At 44.0% G+C, this 13,403-nt stretch overlaps 1 protein-coding gene across 11 annotated transcripts in view; it reads right to left on the bottom strand.

The window, feature by feature from the left end:
- The window catches only part of ATXN2 (ataxin 2), a 53,532-nt gene that overhangs the window by 30,912 nt on the left and 9,217 nt on the right, over window positions 1-13,403 (bottom strand). For all 11 annotated transcript variants that reach the window (XM_071571850.1, XM_071571846.1, XM_071571844.1 and 8 more), the window contains exons 4-8: window positions 12,800-12,871; window positions 12,438-12,588; window positions 4,754-4,878; window positions 3,494-3,585; window positions 41-238 (exon numbers count right to left, since the gene is read on the bottom strand). In XM_071571850.1, coding sequence (XP_071427951.1) covers window positions 41-238; window positions 3,494-3,585; window positions 4,754-4,878; window positions 12,438-12,588; window positions 12,800-12,871 — 638 coding nt within the window. The remainder of the gene's footprint in view (window positions 1-40; window positions 239-3,493; window positions 3,586-4,753; window positions 4,879-12,437; window positions 12,589-12,799; window positions 12,872-13,403) is intronic.

The raw sequence follows: 13,403 nt of genomic DNA on the forward strand, positions 1-13,403 counted from the left end.
ACAATGTCAGTGAAAGCCCCTGCAAGGGGAGCTGGAGCACCTGGTGGGCACGCCGTGCCCCTCTCTCTCGCTGGCACTCCTCTGCACAGCAGTGTACTTCTCTTCCTCTGTCCTCTCATCATTTTCCAAGGCAACCCGAGCTTTGTATTGGGCACTTGATTCGATTTCCTCTGCTAATTGAGTTGCTCTGGCTTCCCGTTTTAAAAACTCCTCGGAATTATCTCTTTCTAATGGCACCCTGAAAGACAATGGAGAGGAAAAGAAGCTCTGAAATGCATTCAAAAACACAAAGGAGCTACAAAAATTACACAGTGTTTGTTCTAACCAAGCCAGAGAGTGAAAGAAACCCTTGCTTTTAAGCCAGCAGACTTGCTGTGGTTTTTAGCATGACAATATTCCTGGGCTGGTTTGATATTATGTGCAAATTCAGTGTCTTTTACCTGCCCAGAGAGCTGAGGTCAGAGAGCAGAACTGTTCCATATGACTTGAAAACCCCCAGTCCCCAAAGCTGTGCAAAGGCTCCAACTTTTATCACAGTTGAGAACATCAGGAATAAAAAGCCTCAGACTGTTGTTTACAAAGGAAGCTGCTCCAAGAGCCCAAATTTGAAATTTTTTAGCTATTTACACATTCCCAGCAGACACAATCCTACTGACATTAGAGAGTTACATCCTTAATCCTTTGGTAATTCCAGCCATAGAATTTTCAGCTCTTTCTGTTACGAATAACTGCAGAAGAGATGAATGAAACAGTTCAGCGATAGGGCCAGAAATCCCTGAGTGTTGTGCATGTCCCAGGACCTCCACCCCACTCCTTCCATGGATCCTCTGTAGCAGGTAATGGCAACACTGCAAAATCATCCCTTGGGAAAGCCACTGAGGCCCAATCCAAACATGGGCACTGAAAGAGGTACCAGGGATGGGATCATACCTGGCACCTCCTTCTGTCCACCCACTCTTGGCTTTTACCTGTCCTGACTTTTGTTCAAGGGTCAGGTTTGACAAAACAACTTTTCCCCCTGACTGAGTTGCAGAAGTTGTTCCATCCAGCCTTTCTGCAGAATAAACTCCATGAAGACACAGACCACAGCTGGGGCTTGGCCCATGCTCTGCTGGGCATTATATCATCACTACTGCAGGGATTTTTAATCTTATAAAGAAGAAAACCAAAGAAAAGTAGGTGGAGACACAAGCCAAGCATGTAGTAATAGATGCAAAACCACTCAAGTGTTGGTGGCAGAACCAGGAAAACAAGTGGCTCTGCCAAACTCCAGGCCAGCATTGGCCACTGCAGCACAAGGTTCTTCCCCACATACGTATTTTTGGCCAGCCAAGACATCCAGTGACCTTCTCAGTGGGAACTGCAAGAATATGAGCCCAAACCCTCACCACTCAGCATAAAGCCTTGGCTCAAGGAAAGTCTGCATGGACAGAGACCTGGCCATGGGACTGTGTGTGTGTGTGTGTGTGTGTGTGTGTGTGTTGGGGACACAGGGAAGGAGAACACCCAACAATCCTCATTTATCTGAAGTGGCTGAAAAAACATGAAGGGATGTGCAGCAACCTGAACAGACAGAGAATGACTTGATGTTTTCTGAGGAGGGATGGACAGGATGATATTGTTCAGAATCCTGGAGATGAGAAAAGCAGCTGATCACACACTCACTTGTACCTTGATGCAGTTTGACAAACTATACCTGCTAATGCTTAGCTCTAGGAAGAGAAAACAATCAAACAACAAACCCTTTACAACCCTTCAGCTGCACATCTAAGCATTTACCTACACTGCTGCTCACCACAGAGTTGGAAAATCAGGGAAAGAGCTTCCCAGCTGCAAGTTGCTTGAGTAGGGGAAAAAAAAATTGGAATTAATGTAAAGCCACCTTCATGTTTTTAATCTGTTTCCATTAATATCCAGAGAGCAGAAAGATGGAAGACTTAAGTTCAAAAGTACAAAAAGTACTTAGAGCAGCGAAGGGAAGGGAAGAGCAGCTTCCCAGGACTCAAACTAAGCCGATTAGGACACTTGGATTATCAGCACCTTCCAGGTCTGTGTGAACCAAAGAGGGAAACCAAACTGTTCAACCACACACCTGCAGGCAAAGGGCACACAAAAACCCAAATACCCACTGCCAGCCCCTGAGATTCCAAAAGGAAGTTCCTGCTCTGGGGGTTGAAAGAGCGGGGAAGCACTGGAGCCATTTCACAAAGGCTGCTGAACATCTGCAGTCCATTTGTGTTGCAGTTGCAGTGCACGTTATAGCTGAGACTATTGGGAATAAATCCACACTCCAGAGCAGCCTTAATTCTACTTCTAGAGCCCACTTTTTGTACTATTATTTATATAGAAATTTTATTATTTATATCACATAGAAATATTATTATTTAAATTATATAGAAATATTATTATTTAAATTATATAGAAATATTATTATTTAAATTACATAGAAATATTATTATTTAAATTACATAGAAATATTATTATTTAAATTACATAGAAATATTATTATTTATATCACATAGAAATATTATTAAATTATATAGCAATAGTATTATTTATATTATATAGCAATAGTATTGTTTAAATTATATAGCAATAGTATTATTTATATTATATAGCAATAGTATTATTTATATTATATAGCAATAGTATTATTTATATTATATAGCAATAGTATTGTTTATATTATATAGAAATAGTATTATTTATATTATATAGCAATAGTATTATTTATATTATATAGCAATAGTATTATTTATATTATATAGCAATAGTATTGTTTATATTATATAGAAATAGTATTATTTATATTATATAGCAATAGTATTATTTATATTATATAGCAATAGTATTGTTTATATTATATAGAAATAGTATTATTTATATTATATAGCAATAGTATTATTTATATTATATAGAACTATTATTATTTATATTATATAGAAATATTTTATATTACATAGAAATAGTATTGTTTATATTTATACTCAAGTTATTCTATTGCAACTAAACTTTAGTTTAGAGCTGGACAAGTGTGCCAAACAAGCCATCCCCAGCACACAACCCCCCCTTGGTTATCAGCAACTTTTCCACATTCCAGTCTCTTCCACATCAATTGCCTCAATAAAATTAGGATTTAGTGTCAAACTGCTCTGCTGGGTTACACAAAAACTACAGGTATAGCAGTGACATCAAGGGAATCTGAGTTTTCCCCCCAGCTCCTGGGATAAACAAGCATTATTGCAGGCCTGAATTCAGCAAACGTTGCAGTGGGAATGAGCTGTGCCCATTTAAGGGAATATATAAAGATTTCTACATCAAACTATTCACAGAAGGCTGGCAAGGTTTCTTAAGCACTATTCATTCATTGCTTTTGCAGTTATTGGAGCCCACAGCTTCACAAACTATGCAAAATTAGCTGCAGAATGTAAAGTTTGTCAAAGCAGGGAGAACATTCAACACAAAACTAATACAAAAATGGTTTGGGACTTACGTATAAGAAGATAAACTGCTGTCATAAGTTGACACTACACCATAATTTTCTTCATTGTAACGAAACATGTCGTTGGGATCCCATCCATTTGACTAGAAGAAAATGAGGCTTGTTTTTCAAAATGGCACTGGAAACACACTCCCTTCCAATCAAGGCCTGCTGGCAGGAGTTAAACCTCCTGCCCTTCCTCCTGGGCCTATCAACTCACTGTGCACACATCAAAGTTACAAAGCCACAACTTACAGCAGGGAAACCTGCTCATCAGATGCAGATTTTACCTTCAAAAGCCAGTTTTTTGGTGTGTTTGTGTTGGATTTGAGGAGTTTTTCCAATACATACCCAGTCTATACTAGAATAATACTGGCTGGCAAGAAATACACACATTAATGTCTTTTTGCCTTTTCCAAAAGGTGCAAATTGACACTTCTGACTATTAGAAATGTCTCTTGTTGTGGCAAGTGCTGGAACTTTCCAAAGGCACTGATGCAATTATCTGAGACACAGCACAGGGCAGAGACTCCTGTTGCTCTGCACAACTTCCCCCCTCCAGGAAAACTCTGCTATTCCAGCACAGGGAGAAAGGTTTGGAATATTTTATAACAGCACTGACAGCACTGAGCATGCTAATAAATCCCAACAAACTGACAGGAGAACTGCTGTCCCCAAAGTTAATCTGCTCCACAGTGCCATGAGTAGGTTCTCTAATCAGTAATATTCTTTAACATATTGCTGTGTCAGTACTTTGCTAAGAAGAATGCATTCTTGAGTAAAAGCTGCTGTCATACAGAGAGAACTGGCATTTGAGACCACACTCTTCACATAATGATCCATAATCTACTCAAAGTGTAGCTGTCCTTGGGTCAGGTTTGCACCAATTTGCTGCCTCTGCTGCCCAGGGCCAGAGCTGAGCAGTGTGTCCATCACTCCCAAAGCATCCTAAATTTGGGACAAAGCAGTGACAGTCACACAGGGATGCTCTGATTGAACAGAAATCACTCTGCGGCACTGCTGAACAAAGGCTGCTCCTGCAGCCAGTGCTGAGCCCAACCAGCTCCCACCATCTCCCAGCTGCCCTTTGTCAATATTTGCCACGAGTGGCATTTGGAATCCAGCTTTTCTTATTCAAATTGCTGGCAAGTCCAGGGGCAGCTGCTGGCAAAGACTGAGCACCCACAGCATCACAGTGATTTTACTCCCAAGTTCACGACTGGGTTCAAACTAAGGAATTATTTGTGTTGGGAGGAAAAAGGCCCCACTCACGACGTCTGTCTCGAGCGCCTCCAGCTCCTCCGAGGCCGTGGTCTCTCCTCCATCCCAGGGCTCCAGGTCCTTCTCCTTGTGCTCTCCATTGACTTTAGCACTGATGGCTGAATCAGTGAAAGCATCTGCAACAGAGCAGGGAGGGATGGGGTGAGATGCCTTTGGGAACAGCCAGGTCCAGCTCAACCCCAGGCACAAGGACCATCAGCCGCCTCCTCCCGCAGCTGCTGCTCCAACAGCACATCAGGAAAGTGCTGCTTCAAATTTACAGCAACTCTGGAAGTCCACATTGACTTCTAATGCATCACAGAATAGAATTAATTATTTCAAAATATTTTATACAAACTACACAAATATTTGAGACAAAAAAAGACTTCCTGAGGATCCCTGTTCCTCCAGAAAACCCAAGCCTTGTATAACATGATTTTCCACCCAGCCCACACAACTGCACACTAAAACATTGTGTAAATATCAAAAAAGCATGAATTCAACCCAATCCCATTCCCTGAGTGGACAAAACACAATTTTCCCTTCAAATATCTGCATATTTTTTAATTCCCACAACTCCTCAGCACACCAATGTGCACAGACACATTCCCTGGGATATGAGCTCCTGCCAGAGCTTCCCCAAAATCCCACAGAAATATCCAGGAACTCTCTCCCTCTCTGCTATTGTTTAGAAAAATTATGAAAGCATCCAAAAAAACAAGGATCACAAGCTATTTTTTTACTTCTCATGTTTCACTCAAGCCAGACTTAAGAAGGAATAACACCAGAATATTAAAAGTGCTGTACAAAAATACCTAAAGCCACTCACCAAGGCAGCCAAGCTTTTGTATTTCCAAGGAACTACATCTCAGAGCTGCCACACTTAAGCAGAACTCTCAAAAATCAAATCAGCCTGTTGTAAGTTCACAAATAAATAAACCAGCCTAAAATAAGTAAGTCTTTAATCTAGACTTTCCTATTCTCCTTCTCCTGATAAAATAAGCTTTAGAAAAGCTGAAATCAAACCACCAGGCAGTGCCAGATATGGAAAAACGTGGCCTAAATTAACTTTTGGCAAGATCTAAACATCTTCCTAAGAAAAATGGACTTTATAGCTCTCATGAAAGGAATTCACAACACATGAAGTTGGCCCCTGATGTAACAGCTTTTACACAATCACTGAGGATGTTCTACAGAGAGGCTGCTGACACTGCTCATTATTCCTGTTTCACCCAATTTCACAGGGAATTCTGCATTTATTGCCATGATCTGGCATGAAAATTAACTGTGCTGAGACTGTCAGACAACATCCAGGCCCATCCCATGGAACACTGACTCAACTCATGCACAATTAAACACTGTTAATGAGCTCATATGGAACACAATGTGCCCCTGTCCCACCTGATCCCAAATTTCAACCATTTCCACTGCCCAGAAGAGCTGAAAATCCAAGCAGGAATCACCACTGACTGCAAGACCCTCTGGAGGGTTTTGCCCAGTCCCACAAGCACAAAAACATGGAATTTCTGCTCTGTATGACGGGAACAAAAGCATTTGGAAGGTTAGATGTAGAGCCACAGTGACTGCTCCAAACTACCTGTTCCTGAAGGAACTACAACAGATCTTGGGAAAGAAGGAACTGGAAGACAAAAATACAGGTGGAACTTTTCTATTCCATGGCTGAATTCAGGCAGAGCTGAGCTCAGAGTCCCTCTCAGATCAAACCTCAGCAGTTCCCACCTCTAACAGCCCCATCCATCTCCCCATTTTACTTCACAAGGAAACATAAACCCCTCCCAATAACTTACAGATTTGTAACTTATTCCAACATCTCTGTTTCCCTTCACACAAACAACTTCTGAAATATACTGTATTACAATATATACTATATATTTATATGTTCAAATGTCCTCTGAAACTGCACAGTGCTGCAATCCACAGCTAAGGAGCAGCTAAAAAGCACATTTTAAAGACTCTTGTACTTGGAAACTCTATATTTACCTCATCAATACCCTGCAGCTAAGGCTGCCTTAACCCAGACAAACCAGTGCTGCTCCTGTCCCAGGCATCATTAATTCAGTGCTTCAGGTCTGATCAGCTCAGATTGGGCATTTTACCCCAAAAATGCAAGTTGGAGACTTTTATGTCTCTTAAGAAACTGTGAATTTTGTTGGGAACTCTTGTCCAGTGAGATCAGGTCTGAATGAAGGGCCTGATGTCTGTGTTTGACAAGGGTGTTTCCTTCATTTCTAGGGAATTCCTTCAGGCAAACCCCACACAACTGTGCAGTTTTGGATGCTGGGAATAAAATACCAGCTTAACAAGCCTCATGTCCTCAACCCACTAATTTTCTCATTTAAACAGCCACACAAACAGTCAGGAGTGCTGTTATTGTAATGATACAGAGGAACTGGGGGAAAACAAGGAGGCAAAACAAGAACTCCACTATCTCCCAAATGCTGCAGCTCTGAGTAAGGTGTGAACAGTCACTGCTCAGCTCCCCAGGAGAATCCAGGACATCTGGGGGCACAGGAGCCTTCCCTGCTCTGCATTTCTGGTTTCAGGATGACACTCACGAGCGAGTCTGTGCCACTTCAACCTCCACAACTCAAAGAAAAACCAAAGTTAGAAGAAATTCAAGCTACAAAGGCAGACTTCCAGGCAGACAATCTGGTCTCCAGAGCATCCAGGCAAAGTTTAACTGCAGCAGAACTTCAAGACACAGCTGACTGTTTTCCTGGAACAAACAGCAGGGCAGACACACAGGAGAGCAAGATGAAACCCCTGCAAGTCAAACAAGCCTCCCCCCAAATTAATGAGCAAGGAGATGGAGAACGTATGCAAAAAAGTCTAAAAATAACAGTTTCCAAAACAAAAACTCTGCTCTGAAGATTCTGAGTGAAGTAGGAGCTAAAACATGAGCTGCTGACTGGCAGAGCAATAACAGACAAGACACTGAACAGGCTCAGCCTCCCCTTATCTGGTGCCTCTTATCTCAGAGCTGTTGAAGGAACAATTCACATGACACCTTGATGTGGCCAAAATCTTAATCAATCCCTTTTCCACACGGTAAAACCCGAGTTAAAGATCAAACAAAACCTGGAGAAACAAAGGGCTGGAGCTGTAACACTCAATTAGCCCCCACTGACTCTGTACCTGCTTAATGTGACATTTCCCAAGCAAAGGAGTTGGGTGTCAAAGCCCTCACTTCTTGTTTTAAAGCCTGATAACTGGGGGGAAAAAAACAACCAAGGACAATTCTGTGCAACAGAAAATCACATCAAGACAAATTAAAAATACACATTCTGCAAAAAACTCAGCTTGGGCACATTCTGCAAGTAGGTGCCATTAAATGAGTGAAAGAACAAAGTGCCAGGATAGAGCAATTAGGAGTCAGGGTTTAATTAATTTCAGTGTCCAATGTGTTGTTCCACTAACACATTTTGAGCTGGTGAAGAGCACAAATATGGCATCAAAGGGAAGTGTGGGGGGTGATGCCCACACTGAAGATCTGACCCAGTCCAGCAAGGCCCAGAGGAAACAGCTTTCACCTCAAAGGCTTCAACTGCAAACTCTCATTTGTTTTGTAAGTCCTTACTACTGATTTGAAACATTAAAACCAGTTACCACCAGCTCTGCTGAGCCAACATCTCCTTCCTTTGTTCACAAGATGCCTACTGCTATTCCCCTTGCAACACTTTCCCTGGAAGGATGCCACTCTCAGTGCTAATTCAAGGAAAATTCTCTTCTGCCTTGTTTTTCACTGCATCTGTAATATTTTTCTCAGAGTGCACCAACAGTGCCAAAACCCAATAAAAACATTGTAGAAATCTTTTACTTTAACAGTAGTTATGCTGTTTGAATTGTCTTGTCTTTAAAGGGAAGCCAGGGAGGCAACTCCAAAGCCTCAGAGAAATTTGGATCACATGCAAAGCAGCACTATCAGCGCTCAGGGCTCCAGGAAACACTGCTGGAAGCTTCTTCTGAGGAACCAGAGCAGGCAGCAGCTCCAGAGCTCAGCACTGGGGAGGGGGAGCAGAGGGATGTGCACAGCCCAGGGTTCAGCTGGCACCTGGTTCCTGCACACCCAGGAGGCCAAGAAGGCCAATGGGATCCTGGCCTGGATCAAAACTAGTGTGGCCAGCAGGCCCAGGGCAGTGACCCTTCCCCTGGACTCTGCCTTGGGGAGGTCACACCTGGAGTGTTGTGTTCAGTTCTGGGCCCCTCAGTTGAGGAAAGAGATTGAGGGGCTGGAGCGGGGCCAGAGAAGAGCAACGAGGCTGGAGAAGGGACTGGACATGGCACTGAGTCTCCTCTTAAACACCTCCAGGGACAGAGAATCCAACCTGTCTTGGTCCAACCCCACTGTGATCACCAGTGGGGTTGGATCAAGATGTGGTTGGATCAAGTTGTGGTGATCACAGTGGGGTTGGATCAAGGGTTGGACTTGGTGATCTCAGAGGTCTCTTCCAACCTAACTGAGAAGAGAAGAGCAACGAGGCTGGAGAAGGGACTGGAGCACAAGTGCTGTGGGGAGAGGCTGAGGGAGCTGGGGGTGTTTAGCCTGGAGAAGAGGAGGCTCAGAGGTGACCTCAGCACTGTCCAGAACTACCTGAAGGGAAGTTCCGGCCAGGTGGGGGTTGGTCTCGTCTCTCAGGCACTCAGCAATAGGACAAGGGGGCTCAAGCTCTGCCAGGGGAAAGCTAAGCTGGAGATCAGAAAAAATTCTTTCCAGAGAGAGTGCTCAGGCATTGGAATGGGCTGCCCAGAGAGGGGGTGGATTCCCCATCCCTGGAGGTTTTTACCCTGAGATTGGCCGTGGCACTGAGTGCCATGATGTGGTAAAGGGACTGGAGTTGGACCAAGGGTTGGACTTGATGATCTCGGAAGCCTTTTCCAACCCAACTGATTCTGTGATTCTATGACTGTGTCAGCCCCAGTCCCAAAGCACAGAACAGGCTGAGAGGGGCTGATGGTGGGAACAGCCTCTCCTGAGCTGTCCAAGGCATGTTTCATTCCCCAGCCTGCACTGCAGCAAACCTCAGCTCCACAGAGACCTCAGGGGATCCTTCCCATCCCTTCTGAAGCCCAACCAGCATCTGCAGGAGCACAGAGGGTTGTGCAGGCTGGCAGTGCTGCAGAGAAGGGCCTGGGAAGCAGGGACAGGTTTATTGTTTGAGCATTCACTGCTGGAACAGCCCTGTCTGCACAGACCCTCCCTCCCAAAGCCCACAGTCTGGGCAGGCACCGCACTGTCCCCAGTGGTGCATCTGAAGGTGCAGTGTCATGCTTGGCACAAATCTACGTGTGCTGCTCCCAGTGTCACCCCCCAGCCCGGTGCTCCCTCCCCTGAGCTCTGGAGCAGCTGCAGGAGGAGTTATCAGCTCCTGCCCCAGGGCTGCACAGCACTGATAGCACTGGGAGCTGCCTGGCAGGCTCTGCTGGATGGCCCTGCACACACAGCTGCATTTTCCTCTCTTCTCACTGAGGAGACTCCATCCCATTCCCTTTCTCCCTGCTGCTCTTTCCCAGGTCTCTTCCAGTCTCTTCTGCCTGACTCATCACTCAACCCAGTGACCACTCTCAGGGGCACCATTTGCCCAAACTCCCCCAGCCCAGCAGAGAGCAAATCCCAGAATAAAAATCCATAGAACTCCAGACACTGAACTGGGAAACCAGAATGCACTAAAATTCTCAAAACAGACATTTCTGCAGAAATTTAATTTCTTTCAAGGGCTCCCCAGATGTCCAGCTGCCTCCTAAGGGGTAAGAACCTACACACAGATCCCAACGACCCCCACTCCAGTTCCCCCTCCCAACGACCCCCACTCCAGTTCCCCCTCCCAACACAAGAGTTTGTGAAGTGCCCCTTTCCTTGACCACATCTTTAAGGCAGTGAAAACCTTCCCCCTCAAATGTTTCCAAATTGTCTCCTTAATTAACTGTCTGTGAAAGCCAAACCCCACTGAGGGGCAGACCATTTGAAGGGATTTGTCCCTGGGGCAGTGCAACCCTGTCCCACCTTGGCCACCAGGCAGTGACCACTGCCAGGACAAGGAGCACCATCTCCTCACCCAGGAGTGCAGATTCAGTATTCCCTGTGAATCACAGGCTTATCTGAGCCACTGCCATAACATTTGGGTTTATTTACCAGAACAAAAGGCCAGTAGCTCCTGTGTGCACAAACTCTTTTGAATCCTTGCTTGTTTAATTTCCCAGGAAGCAGAAAACCCCTCACTGCTCTAACCTGAAGGTGTGATCAGAGCCTGAGTTACACTTTCAAGTGTCATTTCAAGATAACATATTTTGAGGGAAAATGGAAAGCAGGTTAATTTCCCTACTCTGAGTTATCAAGTTCTGCAGTCTTCCAGTTTATCTTGCTCCAAGTCTCCACAGCTTTATTTCAACTCTCCTCTCCAGCACTTAAGAGATTTGGACTCTATGATATTCCCCCTAATAAAGTGAGCTGAGGAACTGCTCAACCTGAAAACGTCTGTTCTTCTAGAAAATGTCCATTCCTAGAAGTAGCAGAGTGTTTTTCCTTCATTCTGTTCAAAGTCTGTAAGGACTGGGTAAGGCAGGGCCCAGTTTGCATTTACACTGAAGTGAAGTTCAGAGCAGAGCCATTACAAAACAGCTCTGGTGTCATTTAAATTCCAAGTCCCATCCAGAACCTGGAACTTATCTGCATTTCAATGCTGCATTTGCTCTGACATTCTGCATCATCTTCTGGGAAAAGCAAAATGCCTTGAAACAACAAACCTCTCATTCTTCAGCTTTAAATCAGGCAAGGACATCACAGGTACAGACACAAGGTGAGAGAGAAACACCTCCCTACCTGCCCTCTGTCCCCACACATCTCTAAGGCTCTGACAATGCCAATAAAACATGTTACAATGACCCCTGAGCTCCCAGAGACAGCTGTTAATCAACCTGGAAATGTACACACATAATTCCACCCCAAATCAGCAACATGAGCATAAAACCCCTTCAAATCTGCTGCCCAAACAGAGAAATCTGCCCAGGAATCTCTGACTTATGAGCCTCTCAGGTTCCAAAAAAATAATCAGGGGCTTGGAGGTCACACAGGAGAAGTATGAAAACTGCCTGGCAGCCTGTAAAATAATTTGATTTTCACAGTTTCAAGGCATGTCTTCAAGATTTTAAGGGCTGCCTGTCCCCTCACAAGGTTCTTCTGTATTTTGGAGAGCCTACAAGTCTAGGAGTAGCAAAGCAGAAATTAAAAACACAAATAGAGGATTTTTAAAGGTTTTTTTAGCTGTTTGCAGCAGTATTTTTAGACTATTCCTATGATGTATGTTTAGATACAAAAATTAACTCAATAGAGACTTTGTATCAACCAACTCTGAACATTAATATTTTGGAAAGAATTTGTGCCTTCATGGATTCCTGTGAAACATTTAACAGAGTCATTTAGAAACATAGTCACCAAAAAAAGGCAGCCTCCCACAGAACCTTTAGAATGGTTTGTAAAACCACTAAGGCTTTGCTTTCCACACCACAAAGCAGAGTGGCCACCAATCCATTCAAAAAACATTGGACAAATCTGAGATTTCAGGGGGGTTTTTGGACTCACAAAGAATTTAAACATGAACTTTAATTTTCAGATCCTGCAGCACTTGCTTTGAAAAACCTTGGGCACACCAACAAAAGCAACTCTAAACCCCAAGCATACCTCTTCTGGCATAATTGGTATCCATGTCCTTGAAATGCACCATGACAAAGTCTGAGGACTTGAAGAGGATGCTCTCCAGGATGTCCTCGCGCTTGGGGCCCAGGCTGCTCTCGGCCGTTTTCCGGTGGGCAGCGTCCACCACCAGGTCACACTGTGGGGACACAACACACACACAGCCACTCACTGCAGGCTCTGCCAGCCTCTCCTACCTGCAAAAAATCCATTTACAGCCTGCTTGTGGAAAGGTAAAATAATTCGCAGTCAACAGTCGAATTTTAATTAAGTTGAACGTTCACGTTTGAATTAAATATCAGTTATCAGGAGCTCTGAAAATAGGGAAGAGTCAAATGTAAAATAATTACCTTAGGACTGTAGGTTTTAAAAACTCCTTCATATATACCACCATTTTTCACCTGTACTTCACATTTGGATCCCTGGAATGCAAGAAAAATGACAGTATAACTTTCTGGCAGACAAGACACCTGAGTGCTTCCCTTCACCTCAGACAAGTGCATGGTGTAAGAAATAGCTCAATTTTGAATCCCATCTCATCCAGCACCTGCCCACTGCTGTGCTCTGCAGCTGCAAACAGCTGGGGGGGCTCTGGGGGGACTCAGAGAGCAGATCTGGTTCTTACAACACTCTGCACCACTGAAAACACAAAGAAGTTCTTGTTGCAAACCAAAATCTGGGCCTGTGTGGGTACAAATATAGAGAAAAGCTCAACCTGGACTGCAGGGGATGTGGGATTCATGTTGGAATGGCAGGACTGGCTTTAAAATCTGGGAGAAAGGTTTCCAAACCCTGCACACAATTATTTTATTTATCCATAGCCCCTCTGAAGACAGAAAATTCAAAATATGACCAATGCACCCCAGAAATCTGCTTGTACTTCTGCAAATCAGAACCTTCCCAGCCCAAAATGCAGAACAGCTATTGCTGTGATCTTGTGAAGTTCAGTCTTGG

This window comes from Pithys albifrons, chromosome 17, assembly GCF_047495875.1.
Source record: "Pithys albifrons albifrons isolate INPA30051 chromosome 17, PitAlb_v1, whole genome shotgun sequence".
NCBI lineage: Eukaryota > Metazoa > Chordata > Aves > Passeriformes > Thamnophilidae > Pithys > Pithys albifrons.